This window comes from Caretta caretta, chromosome 3, assembly GCF_965140235.1.
Source record: "Caretta caretta isolate rCarCar2 chromosome 3, rCarCar1.hap1, whole genome shotgun sequence".
Lineage (NCBI taxonomy): Eukaryota > Metazoa > Chordata > Testudines > Cheloniidae > Caretta > Caretta caretta.
Window position 1 is genome coordinate 4,055,833 of NC_134208.1, and position 15,436 is coordinate 4,071,268.

At 54.4% G+C, this 15,436-nt stretch overlaps 1 protein-coding gene across 7 annotated transcripts in view; it reads right to left on the reverse strand.

Annotated features, from left to right (window-relative positions):
* OTOF (otoferlin) overlaps nt 1–10,874 on the reverse strand; it is a 198,887-nt gene extending 188,013 nt beyond the window's left edge. For 3 of the 7 annotated variants that reach the window (XM_048846042.2, XM_048846044.2, XM_048846043.2), the window contains exon 1: nt 10,578–10,873. In XM_048846042.2, the coding sequence (XP_048701999.2) occupies nt 10,578–10,656 (79 nt within the window). In that variant the 5' untranslated portion in view covers nt 10,657–10,873. Of the gene's footprint in view, nt 1–10,577 lie in introns of all 7 variants that reach the window. The other 4 variants (XM_048846046.2, XM_048846045.2, XM_048846041.2 and 1 more) reach the window with 3 other exon arrangements.
* Nucleotides 10,875–15,436: the final 4,562 nt, after the last annotated feature.

Below are 15,436 nucleotides of genomic sequence, written 5' to 3' on the forward strand. Positions count from 1 at the left end.
AAGGCTGCGAGCAGTTTACTGAGTTTTTGAGGAATTAGCCAAGGCAGCAAGAAAGTGACACATTCCTGGTTATTGTCTCCATCAATAAATTTGACAACAGTGGCACAAACTTCTTAACAGCACAGAGGGATACAGAGTCACAGCAACGCAGGGCTGGAAGGGACCTCAAGAAGTCATCGAGTCCAGCCCCCTGCGCGGAGGCAGGACCAAGTAAACCTGGACCATCCCTGACAGTTGTTTGTCCAGCCTGTTCTCAAAAACCTCCCATGACGGGAATTCCACAACCTCCCTTGGAAGCCTGTTCCAGTTTAACTCCCCTCAGAGCTAGAGAGTTTTTCCTAATATCTAACCTAAATCTCTCTTGCTGAAGACTAAGCCCATTACTTCTTCTCCTACCTTCCGTGGGCATGGAGAACAACTGATCACAAACCTCTTTAGAGCAGCCCTGAACAGATTTGAAGACTATTATCAGGTCACCCCTCAGTTTACCACGCCCAGTTTTCTTTAACCTTTCCTCACAGGTCTGGTTTTCTAAATCTTTGATCAGTTTTTGTTGATCTCTCTTCAATTTGTCCACATCTTTACTCAAGTGTGGTGCCCAGAATTGGACACAAGACTCCAGCTGAGAGAAGAGCAGGACAATTACCTCCCATGTCTTAAATACGACACTCCTATCAATAGATCCAGAAGGATATTAGCCTTTTTCGAACTGCACCACGTTGTTGGCTCATATTCAATTTGTGATCCACTATCCCATCGGGATCCTTTTCAGCAGTACAACTGTTATTCCCCATTTTGTAGTTGTGCATTTGATTTTTCCTTCCTAAGTGAAGTACTTTGAAATTGTTTTTAATCAATTTCATCTTGTTGATTTCAGTCCCGTTCTCCTGGAGGGTAACTCAGGAGGGGAAGGTGGAGGAATGCAAGAGCCCAGACAGCCGGTACATATTTTCAAGGAAAGTATGATTTAGTTGGAGTTGGTCCTGCTTTGAGCAGGGGGTTGGACTAGATGACCTCCTGAGGTCTCTTCCAAGCCTAATCTATGATTCTATGAAGCTGTAAAGGAAGGGAATTACCCAGAGACTTGGAGCAACAAAGGCAGGAAGCTAGAACTGGTCAAAAAATGGGTCCCCCTCCAGCCATGGAAAATTTTGTTTTTTTGACAAAAATTCAAATACTGAAAAATATCAGGCAAAACCCGCAATATTTCTACTTGGAAATGCTGTGGTGCCTCATGGGAGTTGTAATTCAGATTCCTCACACTCCCATTCTCCCCTAGAGGCAGGGCTCTCTGGTCGGACTACATCTCCCATGAGGTACCATGGTCTTGTCTCAGAGTGGGGAGAGGTGGTGCATCATGGCAGTTCCTGGCTCCTGGGGCCAGCCACCCCATGAGAGGGATGTGGAGGAAGAATTGTCCACTGAAAAGCAGCTTGGAGGAGCATAAAAATTAGAGATGGGAGAGACCTTTTGGGCGTTGATCGGTTCTGAGTGAAATTCACCCCTCTGTTGCGTGCCTAGACATCCCTAGACGGGGGATCATTTAGCATCTGGAGCCAGGATGAATGCACACTCATAAGAGGAGTGGCCCTATGGGTAGGGTGGGGGATCTGATTCTAATCCCCTCTGACCCACTTTATGCCCCTTGGCAAGTCACTTCCCCTCTCAGTGCCTGTTTCCCCTCCTGTCCTGTGGCTGTCTTGTCTATTTAAACTGGAAAAGCTCTCTGGGGCAGGGACTGTCTCTCACTCGGTGTCTGTACAGCGCCTAGCACAAGGTACTGAGCACAGCTGTGGCCGCTAGGTGCTGGGGTGATACAAATAGGGATATCCCTCTGGGTTTCTAGGTTTGAGGGTCTATTGATGTGGTATTCCTGAGCTCTCCAGCAGCGAGAAATGCTCCCTTTCTCCACCCTGGCTGAGAACTCATTTAAAGCGGCCAGGGAACAGCTGAGGAGGGGGAAGTAGGGAGGCACCAGTGAGGCCGTCCGAACCACAGCTAGCTCCTAACGCACCCGTTAGGACAGCCTGTGTGGGTGCCTGCACCACTCAGGCGGAGGAGAGGCATCTGGGGGAGAGAAGGTGCTAAAAATAGACCTGTCTTAGGGAGAAGCAAAGCAGCAGCAGGCCAGTCTGAGAGGCAGCCGAGAGAGAGAGGCTCTCTCAAGTTTCCTCTTAGTGAAGGAGAAATGAAAGGCCAGGAATAAATACGTTCGGTGAACAGCTTCTGCCTCCAGAGGAAGGCTGGGCCGGGGTCAGGGCACCAGCCAGAGACTTGGGATATCCACGTTCAATTCCCTGCCTTACCACAGACTCCCCTGGGCAAGTCACTTAGTTTTTGTGCCGTGGTTTCTCATCAGTCACATGGGGACCCTGGCAAGGGTGGTGTGAGGATTGATACATTAAAGATTGTGGGGTGCTTGGGTACCATAGTAATGGTGGCCAGATAAGCACCTTGACAGATAGATATCAATGATAAACTCTCCTCATGCACCCCCATCAGAGCCAGATGCTGAAATGAACAACCGAGGGCAAAATTCAGCCCTGACGTGCTGGTGTATCGATTTGGGCCATGCTTGTGTCACATAACAGAAGAACAAGGGGACATCTGCTGAAATACCAGGGTGGCAAATTCAAAGCTGGTGGGAGAAAATATTTTTTTCACACAATGCACAATTAGCCGGTGGAACTCATTGCCACTAGACAACACAGAGGCCAACAGCTAACCAGGACTCAATAAAAGATGGATAATGAGCATGTCCAGTGATATTCTAGGAAATACTGAAACATAATCAAGAGTTAGGAAAGGCCATAAACCTTCCTGCTTAGGGAATAAACTGACCTCTAACCAAGACCCCCCCCCCACCCCGACAGGTTCTTTCATAACTTCTGACTGTGGGATTCTTTCTTATTCCTCTGACACATCTGGCGCTGGCCACTGTCAGAGACAGGACATGGAGCTAGATGGACCCTGGGTCTGACCCAGTCTGGCACTTCCTTGTTCCTATGCTGTGTTCCAGACCATGCCAATAAAGCTATTGACACTGAATAACACCCTTCTCTCTCATCCTGAAAAGCCCATCCAGAATGGGCTAATGCAGCCACCTCTGGGGTAGGACCCAGCACCGGTCACAGCACATTAATAGGTGAGGAATGAAGAATGACCCTGCAGTTGAAATGACAATGGGAGGGGGACAGAATAAAATTGCTAGAGAGGTCCTACTAGGTCTGTTCCTTTCCTTCCCGAGCTGCTTTGATGCTCACATTAGTCCTGCCGGGGAGTGGGAATGGGGGGGGAAGGGCTATTCATCACCTACTGCAAACAGCAATAACTAAATATTGGTCCCCTCCGAGCCGATGAATGGGGAGACGCCACGAAAGCCATCGGTGCTCCACAGAGACGGGGTTACGCTCGACCTGGGAAATGCAGATTTCAGCCACCAGAGGCTCTCTCCATATTTCTCAGCAGCCTTGAACTGCTGTGCCCCAGTGCTCCCCCAGAACAGAGTGAACAAAGACCACCTGCCTCACGCTGGGAGGCCTGGACCATGCTGTGGTTGGGGGTTCTGCCTGATCTGCAGAGTGAACCCCTTGAATTGCCTTGGGGGGTCAGGCTGCCTGGTCATTTCTCAATAGCCCCATTGACATGCATGGAGCCAAAGGCACAAGATTCATAGATCCCAAGGCCAGACAGGACCCTTGTGATCACCTAGTCTGACCTCCAGGATAACACCGGCCACAGACCTTCCCCCAAATAATTCCTAGAGCATCTCTTCTAGGAAAACCATCCAATCTTGATTGAAACATTGGCCAGCAATGGAGAATCCACCACGAGCCTTGGGAACTTGTTCCGACGGTTAATTACCCTCCCGGTCACAAGTGGATGGCTTATTTTAGCCTGACATTGTCTAGCTTCAACTTCCAGCCAGGTTCCTGGCTTGATGGCTTGCCTGTCTGAACTAGCTGTGACGTTATTGACATAATCTGGGACCGTATAGATCAGCCTAGCCCATTAAGGACCATCAGCGACACAACTGACCCACTGAGAGAAGGCAGACACGCCTGGGGACTCAGCCAGGTGTGCAGGGACCTGCCTAGGGACCAAACTCTGAGGTGTTTCCAGGCCATGTGAGGGGCAGCTTGTCCCTGGGACACAGAAATAGACGCCACATGGCAAGAGACTATAAAAAGCTACTGCAGCTCCTCCATCTGGTCTTCAATCCTGCTTCCGACCTCTGGAGGGACTTGGCTACCCTGAAGCTTTGAACCAAGGACTGAATGACCCCTCCCAGCTGGGGATGTTCTCCAGAGACTTGATCTGAACCTGCAGCTTATTCCATCCCTGCTACAGGCCTGAACCAAGCACTCTGCCATTGCTATGTGTCATTGATTCCATTCAACCAACTCTAGCTCTCATCTCTATCTTTTCCTTTTATGAATAAACCTTTAGATTTTAGATTCTAAAGGATTGTCAACAGCGTGATTTGTGGGTAAGATCTGATTTGTTTATTGACCTGGGTCTGGGGCTTGGTCCTTTGGGATTGAGAGAACCTTTTCTCTTTTACTGGGGTATTGCTTTTCATAACCATTTGTCCCCATGAGTGGCACTGTTGGGAATACTGGGAAACTGGAGTGTCTAAGGGAATTGCTTGTGTGACTTGTGGCTAGCCAGTGGGGTGAGACAAAAGTCTGCTCTGTTTGGCTGGTTTGGTTTGCCTTAGAGGTGGAAAAACCCCAGCCTTGGGCTGTAACTGCCCTGCTTAAAGCAATTTGTCCTGAATTGGCACTCTCAGATGGGTCCCACCAGAACCAGCCTCGTTACACCAGCCTGACAGTGTAGGGAGATATAAATGCCAGTAGACCAGTAGGTGGGGAGGGTAGGAGAGAGTCACCCAAGGGAAGGGGGAGCTGATCTTGGTTAGCGTCTCTGGAATAAAAATAAGCGACCACCGGGGGGGCTCTATGGGATGGAAAAGGGAGGGCTCCCTGCATTGCAGGAGCCAATGCACGTGCCTTTATCATCAACCCCTGAAGAAGAAGAAAGCCACTCGTAGAGTGCGAGGTACCAGCCGATTGCAGCTGCCCAGAAGTGCTGTGTCGCTGGGTGACTTCAATGCAGTCTGCGTTTCCCAGCGGCCAGCACCAGCTACTTCAGAGGAAGGCACAATGCCTGCTGGCTGTGCTCAGTCCTCCTCTTATGGCACCTAGATCAGCTAGAAATCGATGAGCCTGCTACAGCCTGGGCTAATGGAGAGGTGTCTTTTAGCTTATGGAGTGGAGGTTCATGTGTTAAACCTCAGAGGTCCCAGGTTCAATCCCACCGGCCACCGACCGGGGTCAGTCAGTGTTACAAGTGGCAGCTCATCTGGGAGATCAACCGGGAAGTCTCTGAAGCTCGGGATGTGCTTCCTCAGCTGGGGGACGTATGTAAGCCATGCCTGCTCGGTGTGGCGCTGTCCTCCTCTACTGGTGCCTAAACCAATGTTTGTTTCCTCTTTTTCTGCTCCTCGCTCTTTCCCTGGAGGGCGGCAGGCGGGGGGAGAAGCATGAAAAATTTCAATTAAAACCTAATTGAAAATTTTCACCTGATTGAAAAATGGAAAGATGCCGAAAACTGTGAACAAAAGAGCACGCTTTCTTTTTAACTTTTCTGGGGGGGCGGGAAATACGAGACCTGGTAGAAAGTTGTCCGTCTAACCTTGTCTTTGATGGAAAATTGGGTTGTGAACCAAATGAAAGTTTCTGTGGAAAGTGTCCACTTTCCTCTGCAATTTCCAAGGTTTCATTATGAAAGAGAATTTTTTTTCTTTCAGTTTTTCAACAAAAAAATCAAAATTATCTCTGGAAAAATGCTCACCGGCTTGGATGTTTTTTGACCAGCACTACCCACCAGCCTGCTGTTGCATAATCACGTTGCCCTCTACTGACTCAAGGGGTCACAAGACTCAGGATTAGCACAATTGGCAGAGATGAGTGCAAGGGACAGAGGCTTTGGCCAAGATTGTCCAAGCTGGGTATGTAAAGAAATGAACTTTCAGAGGCACTGAGGTTCCACAATCACCAGACAGCTGCCGGTGCTCACTCAGCCTCTCAGAAAACCAGCCCACTTATTTAGGTTAAAAACCTTGGCATTGTCTTCTTGAGGCCAAGGTCCCAAGATCAGTCCCCAGGGCTGCCTCTGTGCAAAACATGAGCCATTTTGGCCACGTGTGTGGCCATGGGTTTGATCTAATAGGAGTACTTCTGTGTTCCTGAAGATTACTAAGGACTGCTGACACCTACCGTAGGTGTCCGGACACCACTGTGATGAACAAATCCCTAGCTAGGGCGGAAGACAGATTAGTCAGATGGAGCGCTCCATGGGTCCAAAGGTCATTTCTGAAGCAGCTTGGTGTGAAGAACAGCAATAACTTTGGTCCCTGTTCCGTGCAGCAGTAATTCAGGAAGGAAATTCCATTTGTGGCGTTTCTGGTGACATCTACTGGAGGATTGGGACTCCCGCAATCTGGGGGCGCTGTATTCCTCTGCACAAAGGGTACAAGGGGGACCTGGTGGCCTGTGTAGTTACTTTGTGTTGATCTATCTAGGCACTTGTACAGCCTCCATCCCCTTAGCTTGTGAGAGTGCATGCCAAGCGGGCCGTGCATAAGGTGTCCCATGGCGACGTCCCAGAGGACCCTTCTTAATATGAGGTGGTGGTCTGGCCATTAGAGCTTGTAAAGAGCTTTGAGCCCTTCGCTGGAGAGACGAGCAAAGGGGCTGCTGTTCTCACCACTCAGGGGGATTCACTCCTGGGGATTCACAATGGAGCTAAGCACCGAATGGAAGTTATTGCATCCGTGTAGTGCGCTGGCAGGGGTCTGTGCAGCGTTGCCAGCCTCGCGATTTTATTGCAAGTCTCGCGATCCCTGGCGTTTTTCTTAAAGCCCCAGGCTCCTGGAGGCCCCCGATGAAGCGAGAATCTCAGCGTTCAGTTAAAAAAAAGAGGTGAAGTTTCAAAACGTGACCTGTCCGTGACCTAGAAGCTCAGAAGGCAAAGCGGAAGAACTCCCCTATTGATTATTTTTAAAAATGGCATGAACTAAACCAGGCTCAGGGGGCCTGACTCATGATTCAGTCCTGTCTGGATCTGGTCACCCCTGGCTCTGGCAGTCACTGATACTCCCAGGCTACATCTACACTACGAGCGCGGGGTGGGATTCCCCTACCCGTGTGCACAGGCTGGCATGCCCTCTCACTGAGCGAGTGCCAATGTGAATAGGGGTGTAGCCATGGCAGCGGCGGTGGCATGGCTTAGCCGTGTCGATCACGTACCCACCGGTGTCGGGCGGGTTTGTGCTCAGCATGGCTAAGCCATGGCTCCGCGGCCAATCGCCGGGCGACCGCAGCTACGCTGCCTTTACACTCACCTAGCTCCACGACAGCGACTGCGAGTATGTGCGTGCGAGCGGGGGAATCGCACCCCTCGCGTGGAGTGTAGACGCAGCCCAAGAGCACCGCACGGAGACGTTCAGTCACGAGGATTTTGCATTCTTTGGCCAGGCGGAAGGAGGAGCCCTGCTATACGCTGGTGACCCCTGTTATGTTCGCACCAGCGCCTGGCCCCCAATAAACAATGGGCCTCTGACTGCTGACAACACTGCATGCCAAAATCACACCCAGTCCTGCACGGAAACCCCTGGGGTCCTGGCACTTCACAGCCAGGTCTGAATGGAAGTACAACCACAAAGCTCGCTCCGTGATACCCGGCTGGAGCTCCTGTCTATCGGCACGCAGCTGAGTGAGTGACACCAGAGAGACTGCACTGCTGGGATGAATCCAGCAGACACAGAGACACCCTGGAAGAGGATAGTCGGCAGAGCTGGGAGTAAGGGATTGAGCAGGATAGGATGAGCAGGGGGACTGCAGATCAGAATCAAGGGCCATTGGCAGAGCCATGGAGGGCAGGCCTGGGATAGCAGGGGGCTGTGGATCAGGATTCAGGGGTACAGGCAGAGCTGGGGGGCTGCGCCCAGGGCTGGGATAATGGGGGCATGTGGGTCAAGACTGAGGGGCAGTGGCAGAGCTGGGGAGGGTGAGCTTTCGGGAGCCGCCCAAGGAAAGCGCCGAACCCTGACCACCTCCTGCACCCCACCCCCCTGACCCAGCCTAGAGCCCGCACTGCCTCCCGCACCCAAACCCACTCCCAGAGCCCGACCCCTCACCTCCTCCCGCACCCAAACTCCCCCCCCAGAGCCTGCACCCCTCTCATCTTCCCACACCCAAACTCCCTCCCAGAGCCCGAGCCCCCTCCCACACCCAAACTCCCTCCTCCAGAGCCTGCACCCCTCACCCCCTCCTGCACCCAAACTCCCTCCCAGAGCCCAACCCCCCCCACACCCAAACTCCCTCCCAGAGCTCGACCCCCTCCCACACCCAAACTCCCTCCCAGAGCCTGCACCCCTCACTCCCTCACGCACCCCAACCCCCTGCCCCAGCCTGGTGAAAGTGAGTGAGGGTGGGGGAGAGCAAGCAACGGGGGGCGGGGGGTGGAGTGAACAGAGGGCGGGGCCTCAGAGAAGGGGCGGGACAGGGCTGTGGCCGCAGGGAAGGGGCAGGGCAGTAAGCTGGGCAAGGGTCTTTGGGTTTGCGCGATTAGCCAGTTGGCACCCTACCGGGCGGGCACATGGAAGCCCTGGCCGTGCTGGAAAAGCGCGCCCAGAAGCGCAGCTGGCAGCTTGCTGGGCACCAGCCAGTGCAGGTACGGCACCGCCCAAACGGCAGGCAGACCGCGTCCGTGCGAGCGCGGCTTGTGCGTGAGTGGGGGCCCCACTGACTGTTCTGCCCTGGGGCCTGGAACTGCTGTCGCGGGCCTGGTTAAACGACATGGTGCTGAAAACGCCGGTGCCCCGTCTACACTATAGCTGCACTGCTCGAGCTGCACTGGGACAGAAAACCCCAGGATTCCCGACCCCCAGTCCTGTAATCTAGCCACCACACCGCCGCTGTGCAGAAGGCAGCACTCGATATTTCTTTGCGCTGTTCCCTGCTGGAGTTACAACGGAGCGGAGTAGTGCTCCTCGCTTACGCCGTTATCCATCGTTACAGTTAGAATCCCCTTCCCCTTGCCTCCACAAGGCTGCCGGCTACTACGTGAGCCGTCCTCTGGGCCCAGAGCGGGGTGCCAGTCCAGTGCTGCTGGTAATATGCTCCCCTAGACGAATTCAGCGCTCCCCATGAAGGGTTTTGTGCATCTCCTTCCGGAGGATAGAATTCCTAGCGGGCGAAAGAGCGACTATGAATGAGGCCAGGAGAAAGCACTGTTGTGGGAATAAAAGCAGCAGCCCTGGATAAAGTCAGATTCCCGGCAGGATCGAGGATCCACAACACATTCAGCCAATTTCATAACCCTGAGCCATTAACTTTTGTGTGGGGTGGGGAGGGGCTGTGCCGTGATCAGACTACCTGGTTTAAAACCTTAAGACTCCATGAAGCGACTGGGTCAAATCCTGGCCGACCTGACTCAGCGCTGGCCCTTTCCAAAGTCCGGCACTTCCACCCATTTCCACGCGGTTTGCTGCCTTTTTGTCATCCCGGTTCCACGGCCTATTTTGCCAGAACAGGAGTTTGTCCTGGGTTTCTCTGGCAAACCTGCTCTCTGTGCGGTGGCTGCTCTCCTACCCCAAAGGGGGTTACGCTTCAGCGGCTGGGTGCCCCACTGTGGGTACGATGCCGAGGGGTCCCTGGGGTTGGAAGGTGCTATCGAAACACCTCACACCATTAATCGGTGCACAACCCCCTTCGAGAAACTAGCGAGAGACTCGGGGTTACAGACTGGAAGGCGACCTGATGTGACAATAAGGACAGAAGTCAAGCGAGGCACAGTCGTGGGTCAGGATCCGACACTCTGCCCGTCTTTGGCATTGTGTTAGCCCCTCCAGGGCAAGGGAGCTGCTGTGGCCTGAGCATTAGATCTGACCCCTGCCCTAGGAAGATGGCAGTGGTCCATAGGGCCACACCAGCAGGTTCCAAACTTTACTGGCTCGCGCACCCCCTTTGCTGTGGCGTGAATGGAGGGCACATGGAGCTCACATGCCAGGCCCCCTGGGTGACTCCGCACCCTCCTCTGAGCACAGACCCCGAAGGTGGGTCTCTCCACCACCTGTCTCGGAGCTGGTGGCGGTCCCCATTTCGCAGATGGGGGACACAGAAGCTGGAAGAGCTGGGACGAGACTGGGGGGGGGGCCCGCTCCCAGCCGGGGCCGCTGGCCACCGGGCCACCACGACCACGCGCCAAGCTGTGCGGGGTGATCCACAGGCAGGGCAGATGGCCCAATGCCCGGAGCCCATGGGGCAGGTGACTCTGGCTCTCGCTGTGGAAATACCCTGGGGCTGTTGGACGGGGGGGCACGAGAAGGCAGCCAAAGGGGGCTGAATCTGCAGCGTCCTCATGGGGGGGGGACCACTAGCCCCGGCCACAGAGCCCAGCTCAGCCCCGGGCCACACGGGACCCCGAGCCCAGCGGCCCCAGCCTCTCCCCTGCCCCCAGCAGCCCCCAGCCCCGCGGAGAACTTTTCCTCCCCAGCGGCTCCCCCCTACCTCTGAACGCCGCCTTGGCGAGCCGGTCCCCCTTGCCCCGCAGCTCGGTCACCGCCTTGAGGCGCACGAGCAGCGCCATGGTGCGCCCTGGGCGAGCCCCCGCGCCGCCGGAGCGCAGCCTGCACGCCCGCCTCTCCTCCCCTGGCCGGCGCCGAGGAGCGCGGCGGGGGCGCTGGGAGCAGCCGGTCAATTATTCAGGAGCTGCCCGCGCCGCGCTCCGTGGCCGGCCGTGCGCTCCTCTCCTGCGCCCCATCGCTCCAGCCGGCCCCCAGCGGGCGGGCGCCGCGCCGCCTTCCACGCCCTGCCAGGCAGCCGCTCCACTGCTTAGCTGCGGCAGGGAGGGGCGCCTTTCCCGGACTCCTGGGTCCCTGGCCTTGGGCCAGCGGGGTCCCATTCCCTGCCCTGCCCCAGGTTCCCTGCGTGACCGGCAGGAGCCAGGCTAGGGGTTTGCACCCGCCCCCGAAAAATAGCTTTGAAGTTGCACCTCTCAGGCCTGCTGGGCAATTCCCCACCCACAGGAGGGGGCTCCTGGCACTGCCCTGCCTCAGGGGGCGGGGGAGGATAAACGCCTGAGAGCTTGGGACGTGCTTCGAGATCTCCCGGTGAAAAGTTCTCTGCGAGAGCCAGGTCTTGGCATTACCCATGTCACAGAAGCTAGGGAAGGGAAGGCTGGGTGAGGTCTCACCTCCTGGCTCCCTGCCTGCACTGTCCGGTGTTGTGTGTTTAATAGGGGAAGATGCTATTTCAGTGGGAAGTCAGCACATACAGCTTTGCACGTTCATCTCTCTCTGCTTTCCAGTGCCCAGACATGACGGGACCCACAACATCCCAGGGACAGGACAAGGAATCTTCATTCCTTGACAGAGGGGGAAACTGAGGCACAGAACTGTTAACTGACTTTCCCAAAGACACACAGGGAATCAATATCCAAGCTAGGAGTAGTCTCCATTTCCCTGCCCATGCAATCGACCCAACCCATGGGCGCTCAGCTGGGTTTCAACCTGAGGCCTTCAACACTGCAGCACACATTTCTGTCACTTGAGTTAAACAAGTAGCCCCATCAGCAGGCGGCAGCAGTAGGCTGTTATCCTGTAGGCAACCAGCCAGGAAAAGGGGACAACACACACGCTGGCACCAGCTTGGATTACACCAGTCACAAGAGGGGCACATTCATACAGTTTATAAACGTGTCACCTGAGCCATAGATCAACATGGGATTTCACCACCTGCCCCCATTGTCTTTTCCCCACAGCAGCTGGACCTGCATCAAAGCCCCAGCACCAAGACATCGCAAACATGGGAGCAGTTTAATGTCAGAGCCAAACTCTCTGGTCCAGGCTGTTCTCTGTAACACACCCTCCCTCCCCATCTCTCTGAGATGGGATCCTGTCCCCTCAAATCCACAGCCACGCTGCCGCCTGCTGCCCTGGGGCCTCTGCTATTCCTCTGGGGTTTATTGAGCCTCCCCCTCTGTCCCCCTTTCTGACTAAAGAGCGGGCAGGCTGCACCGAGGGGGCACATGCCTGTCCCAGCTCCGTGGCCCAGTCTGTTCCTTGGTCTCCTCTTCCCTTTCATGTGTTGTGATTCCTATTAGCAAAGCACTTACAAGCCCCAGTCACAGACCAGGACCTCCCTGTGCTGGGCACTGCGCACAGAACAAACACAGCCCCCAGACGGAGCTGCTGCCCTGCACCCAGAACGAACTGCCTTTGCTTCTGAAGGAAATTTCAAAGCCAAAATGGAAGACCCTCAATTTATAGAACAAGCCCCACCCACAGGCAAGGGTCTGCCAATTGTTGGAGAGGAAGGTGGAGCTAAGTCCCTCCTGCATATATAGGGTGACCATATTTCCCTATGCTGAGTACAGGACACCTGGTAAAATTGCTCGTATTCAAGTGAATTCAGTGGCAATCAATCAGACCTATGCAGTCCAAACATTCAAATTAACATCAAGGTGACTGAGCCCCTGTTATAAAGAAATACTGTGCAGTTGGATTCTTTTTATTTACCTTCTTACCTTTAAGGTTTTAGGGTTCAGAGTAGCAGCTGTGTTAGTCTGTATCCGTAAAAAGAACAGGAGGACTTGTGGCACCTTAGAGACTAACAAATTTATTAGAGCATAAGCTTTCATGAGCAGCTGTAGCTCACGAAAGCTTATGCTCTAATAAATTTGTTAGTCTCTAAGGTGCCACAAGTCCTCCTGTTCTTTTTAAGGTTTTAGGGTTCACACAGGGAGGGGGTGACACACAGGGGACGAGGTTACATACACACTCCCGTACCCCTTTCTCACACTGGAGGGTGACTGAGTGACCGACCCGACCCTCCTTGCCTGGCGCTCTCTGCCCTCCATACCTGGCTGGGCCCCCAGGACGGACCCGCCTCTCCTGGTACCTGGGGCTGCATCTCCCCGAGGCAACACATGGGAGGGAGCATGCAGGATCACTGCCAGGGTTCACACCAGAATGTGGCCAGCAGAAGCCTTTTGGCGCTGTGCAGGAGGGAAAAGGACAGGATCTGCTAACACTTCCAGGCTGCTGCCGGCCACCAACATAACCGAGCTGCCTCCTGTGCCCCGGGCTACAGCGCGGGCAGGAAGGGGTTAAGCCCTAAGGACGCATTGTGTACCACGGCCCAGGGAACCCGACTGCAGGGGCTTCAGTGAACGCAGCCAGAGAAGTGGCTCAGCAGGGGAGGGTGCCTAGGGGATGGAGCAGCCCCTCGCTTGCTGGGGCAGGACCCAGGGCAGGGGCAGGGGGACTGGGGAAGAGGGTGCTAAGCCCCTGCTGGGGGTCTGTTGTGAAGCCTGCTGGATCGGGGCACAAACAGGCTGGAAATCGCTTCTCCCCCTCCCCCCACCACTCCAGAGCTTAGCTTAGCTGAGGGGCAGAGAGGCTTCCCCATGCCAATGCTGTACAGGGCTTTGGCATATGCAGGGCTCGGCTCCTCCTGGCCAGCACCCCGGCTCAGAGGGTCTTGGGCTTTCCCAAGGCACCAGCCCAGCCAGAGGCACTGGGGTAAGGAAGGAGCCTCCTGGCCAGGCTGTTGGTGAGCTGAGTGCTCTGACCAGGGGCTGCTTCTCCACACAGTGCTGGGAGCGGGATGCACCCCACTGGATGGGGGGGAGGGGGGCAGATATGGAGGAGCAGCGGGGCTGGGGGCATGAAGGGGCACAGAAGGGAGAGGACAGCGAGAGGGGAAGCACGTAAAGGGCCGATGGATGGGTAACAGAATCATAAAATATCAGGGTTGGAAGAGTCCTCCAGAGGTCATCTAGTCCAACTCCTGCTCAAAGCAGGACCAACCCCAACTAAATCACCCCAGCCAGGGCTTTGTCAAGCCAGGCCTTAAAAACCTCTAAGGAAAGAGATCCCACCCCCTCCCTAGGGAACCCATCCCATGCTTCATCACCCTCCTAGTGTAAAAGTTTTTCCTAATATCCAACCTAGACCTCCCCCACTGCAACTTGAGACCATTACTCCTTGTCCTGTCCTCTTCTACCACTGAGAACAGTCTAGAACCATCCTCTCTGGAACCACCTCTCAGGTAGTTGAAAGCAGCTATCAAATCCCCCCTCATTCTTCTCTTCCGCAGCCTAAACAATCCCAGGTCCCTCAGCCTCTCCTCATAAGTCAGCGACGACACGTAACGGGGCCGCCGCCTGGCGCCTGCCCACACACACCCGCCTCTGCAGTCAGTACGCAGTCAGCGCAGGCTGGAAATGGGATGGGAGGCAGGCCCCCGCTGACCAAGAGCTGGAACACCGCAGAGGCTGTGCTGATGGACCGGCCTGGGGAGCGGCCGGCCTGGCACGCAGCATCTTCGGCCTGCCACTAGCCTTGCACACCCACCCCCATTGTCGGCCACTGGATCCCCGCTCCCTCACCGCTGGCAGTGAGCGGCTGGAGAGCAGGGACCTGGCCAGCAGCAGGACCTGCCACTACTGATGAGGGTGGGGACAGAAAATAGGGGACAATTTGCCCGTTTTAAAGAAAAAGTCGGGACACCTGCAGGACATCTGGTCACCCTATGCATATATACAGCTGGTGAAACGTCCTTGGGCTGAATTTCAGAAAGAACAGGTTTCCCTCGCTTTATTCACAATGCACTCCAAATTTCCTCCCTTGGGCTGTTTCCCCTCATTCTCCAGTGCCACAAAGCATGTCACCAAGTCCTTGTCTAAGCGGCCGGGAACACAGCTGTGTCCTAACCACGTGATAGAACATATTTTAGCTTTGCTTCTGTAGACCTGACCAAACTGTTATACCCATGGCAAAGGAATGATGTTAATTGCCGCTCTGAGGGCTAGTCTGCCTGGGGAAACTGACCAGCAGAACTGCAGCAGTATAATTAGACGGCTATGTCTTTGCCAGTATATCTGCCCACGGGGAGACTATTCCAGAATAAAAATGGTTTTTATTCCAGTTTAATTACTCCTCTTATACCGGCATAGCTAGAGCCATACAGTTATACCCCTGCAGTTCTGCCAGTCAGCTCCCCTGTGGAGATGAGCCCTAACTAAAAGAGAAGATGGATTTTGCTGCAGAATCGCTATATGCAAGAAGACACCTGGAGAGAGAGACCGTAGCTAGAGCACTCCTGATATATTAGATCTCTTTTTTTAATATCTTCTCACCTATTTGAAATAACAAATAGTCTTGCTTTGGAAGTATCTTTGCTCACATGACAGATACGTAATAATCATGGTGTATTTGAGCAATGTAACTGCCCCATGTACCTTTAGCTTTCTGTGTGCTGCATCTTTAAATCTGAGGTCTACCAAAGACGGGCAGGCATAGTGGGAGTTAGGGGCCTAAATATCTTTGAGGGTGCCATTGTGTTCAGTTTGGTGCAGACTGCCC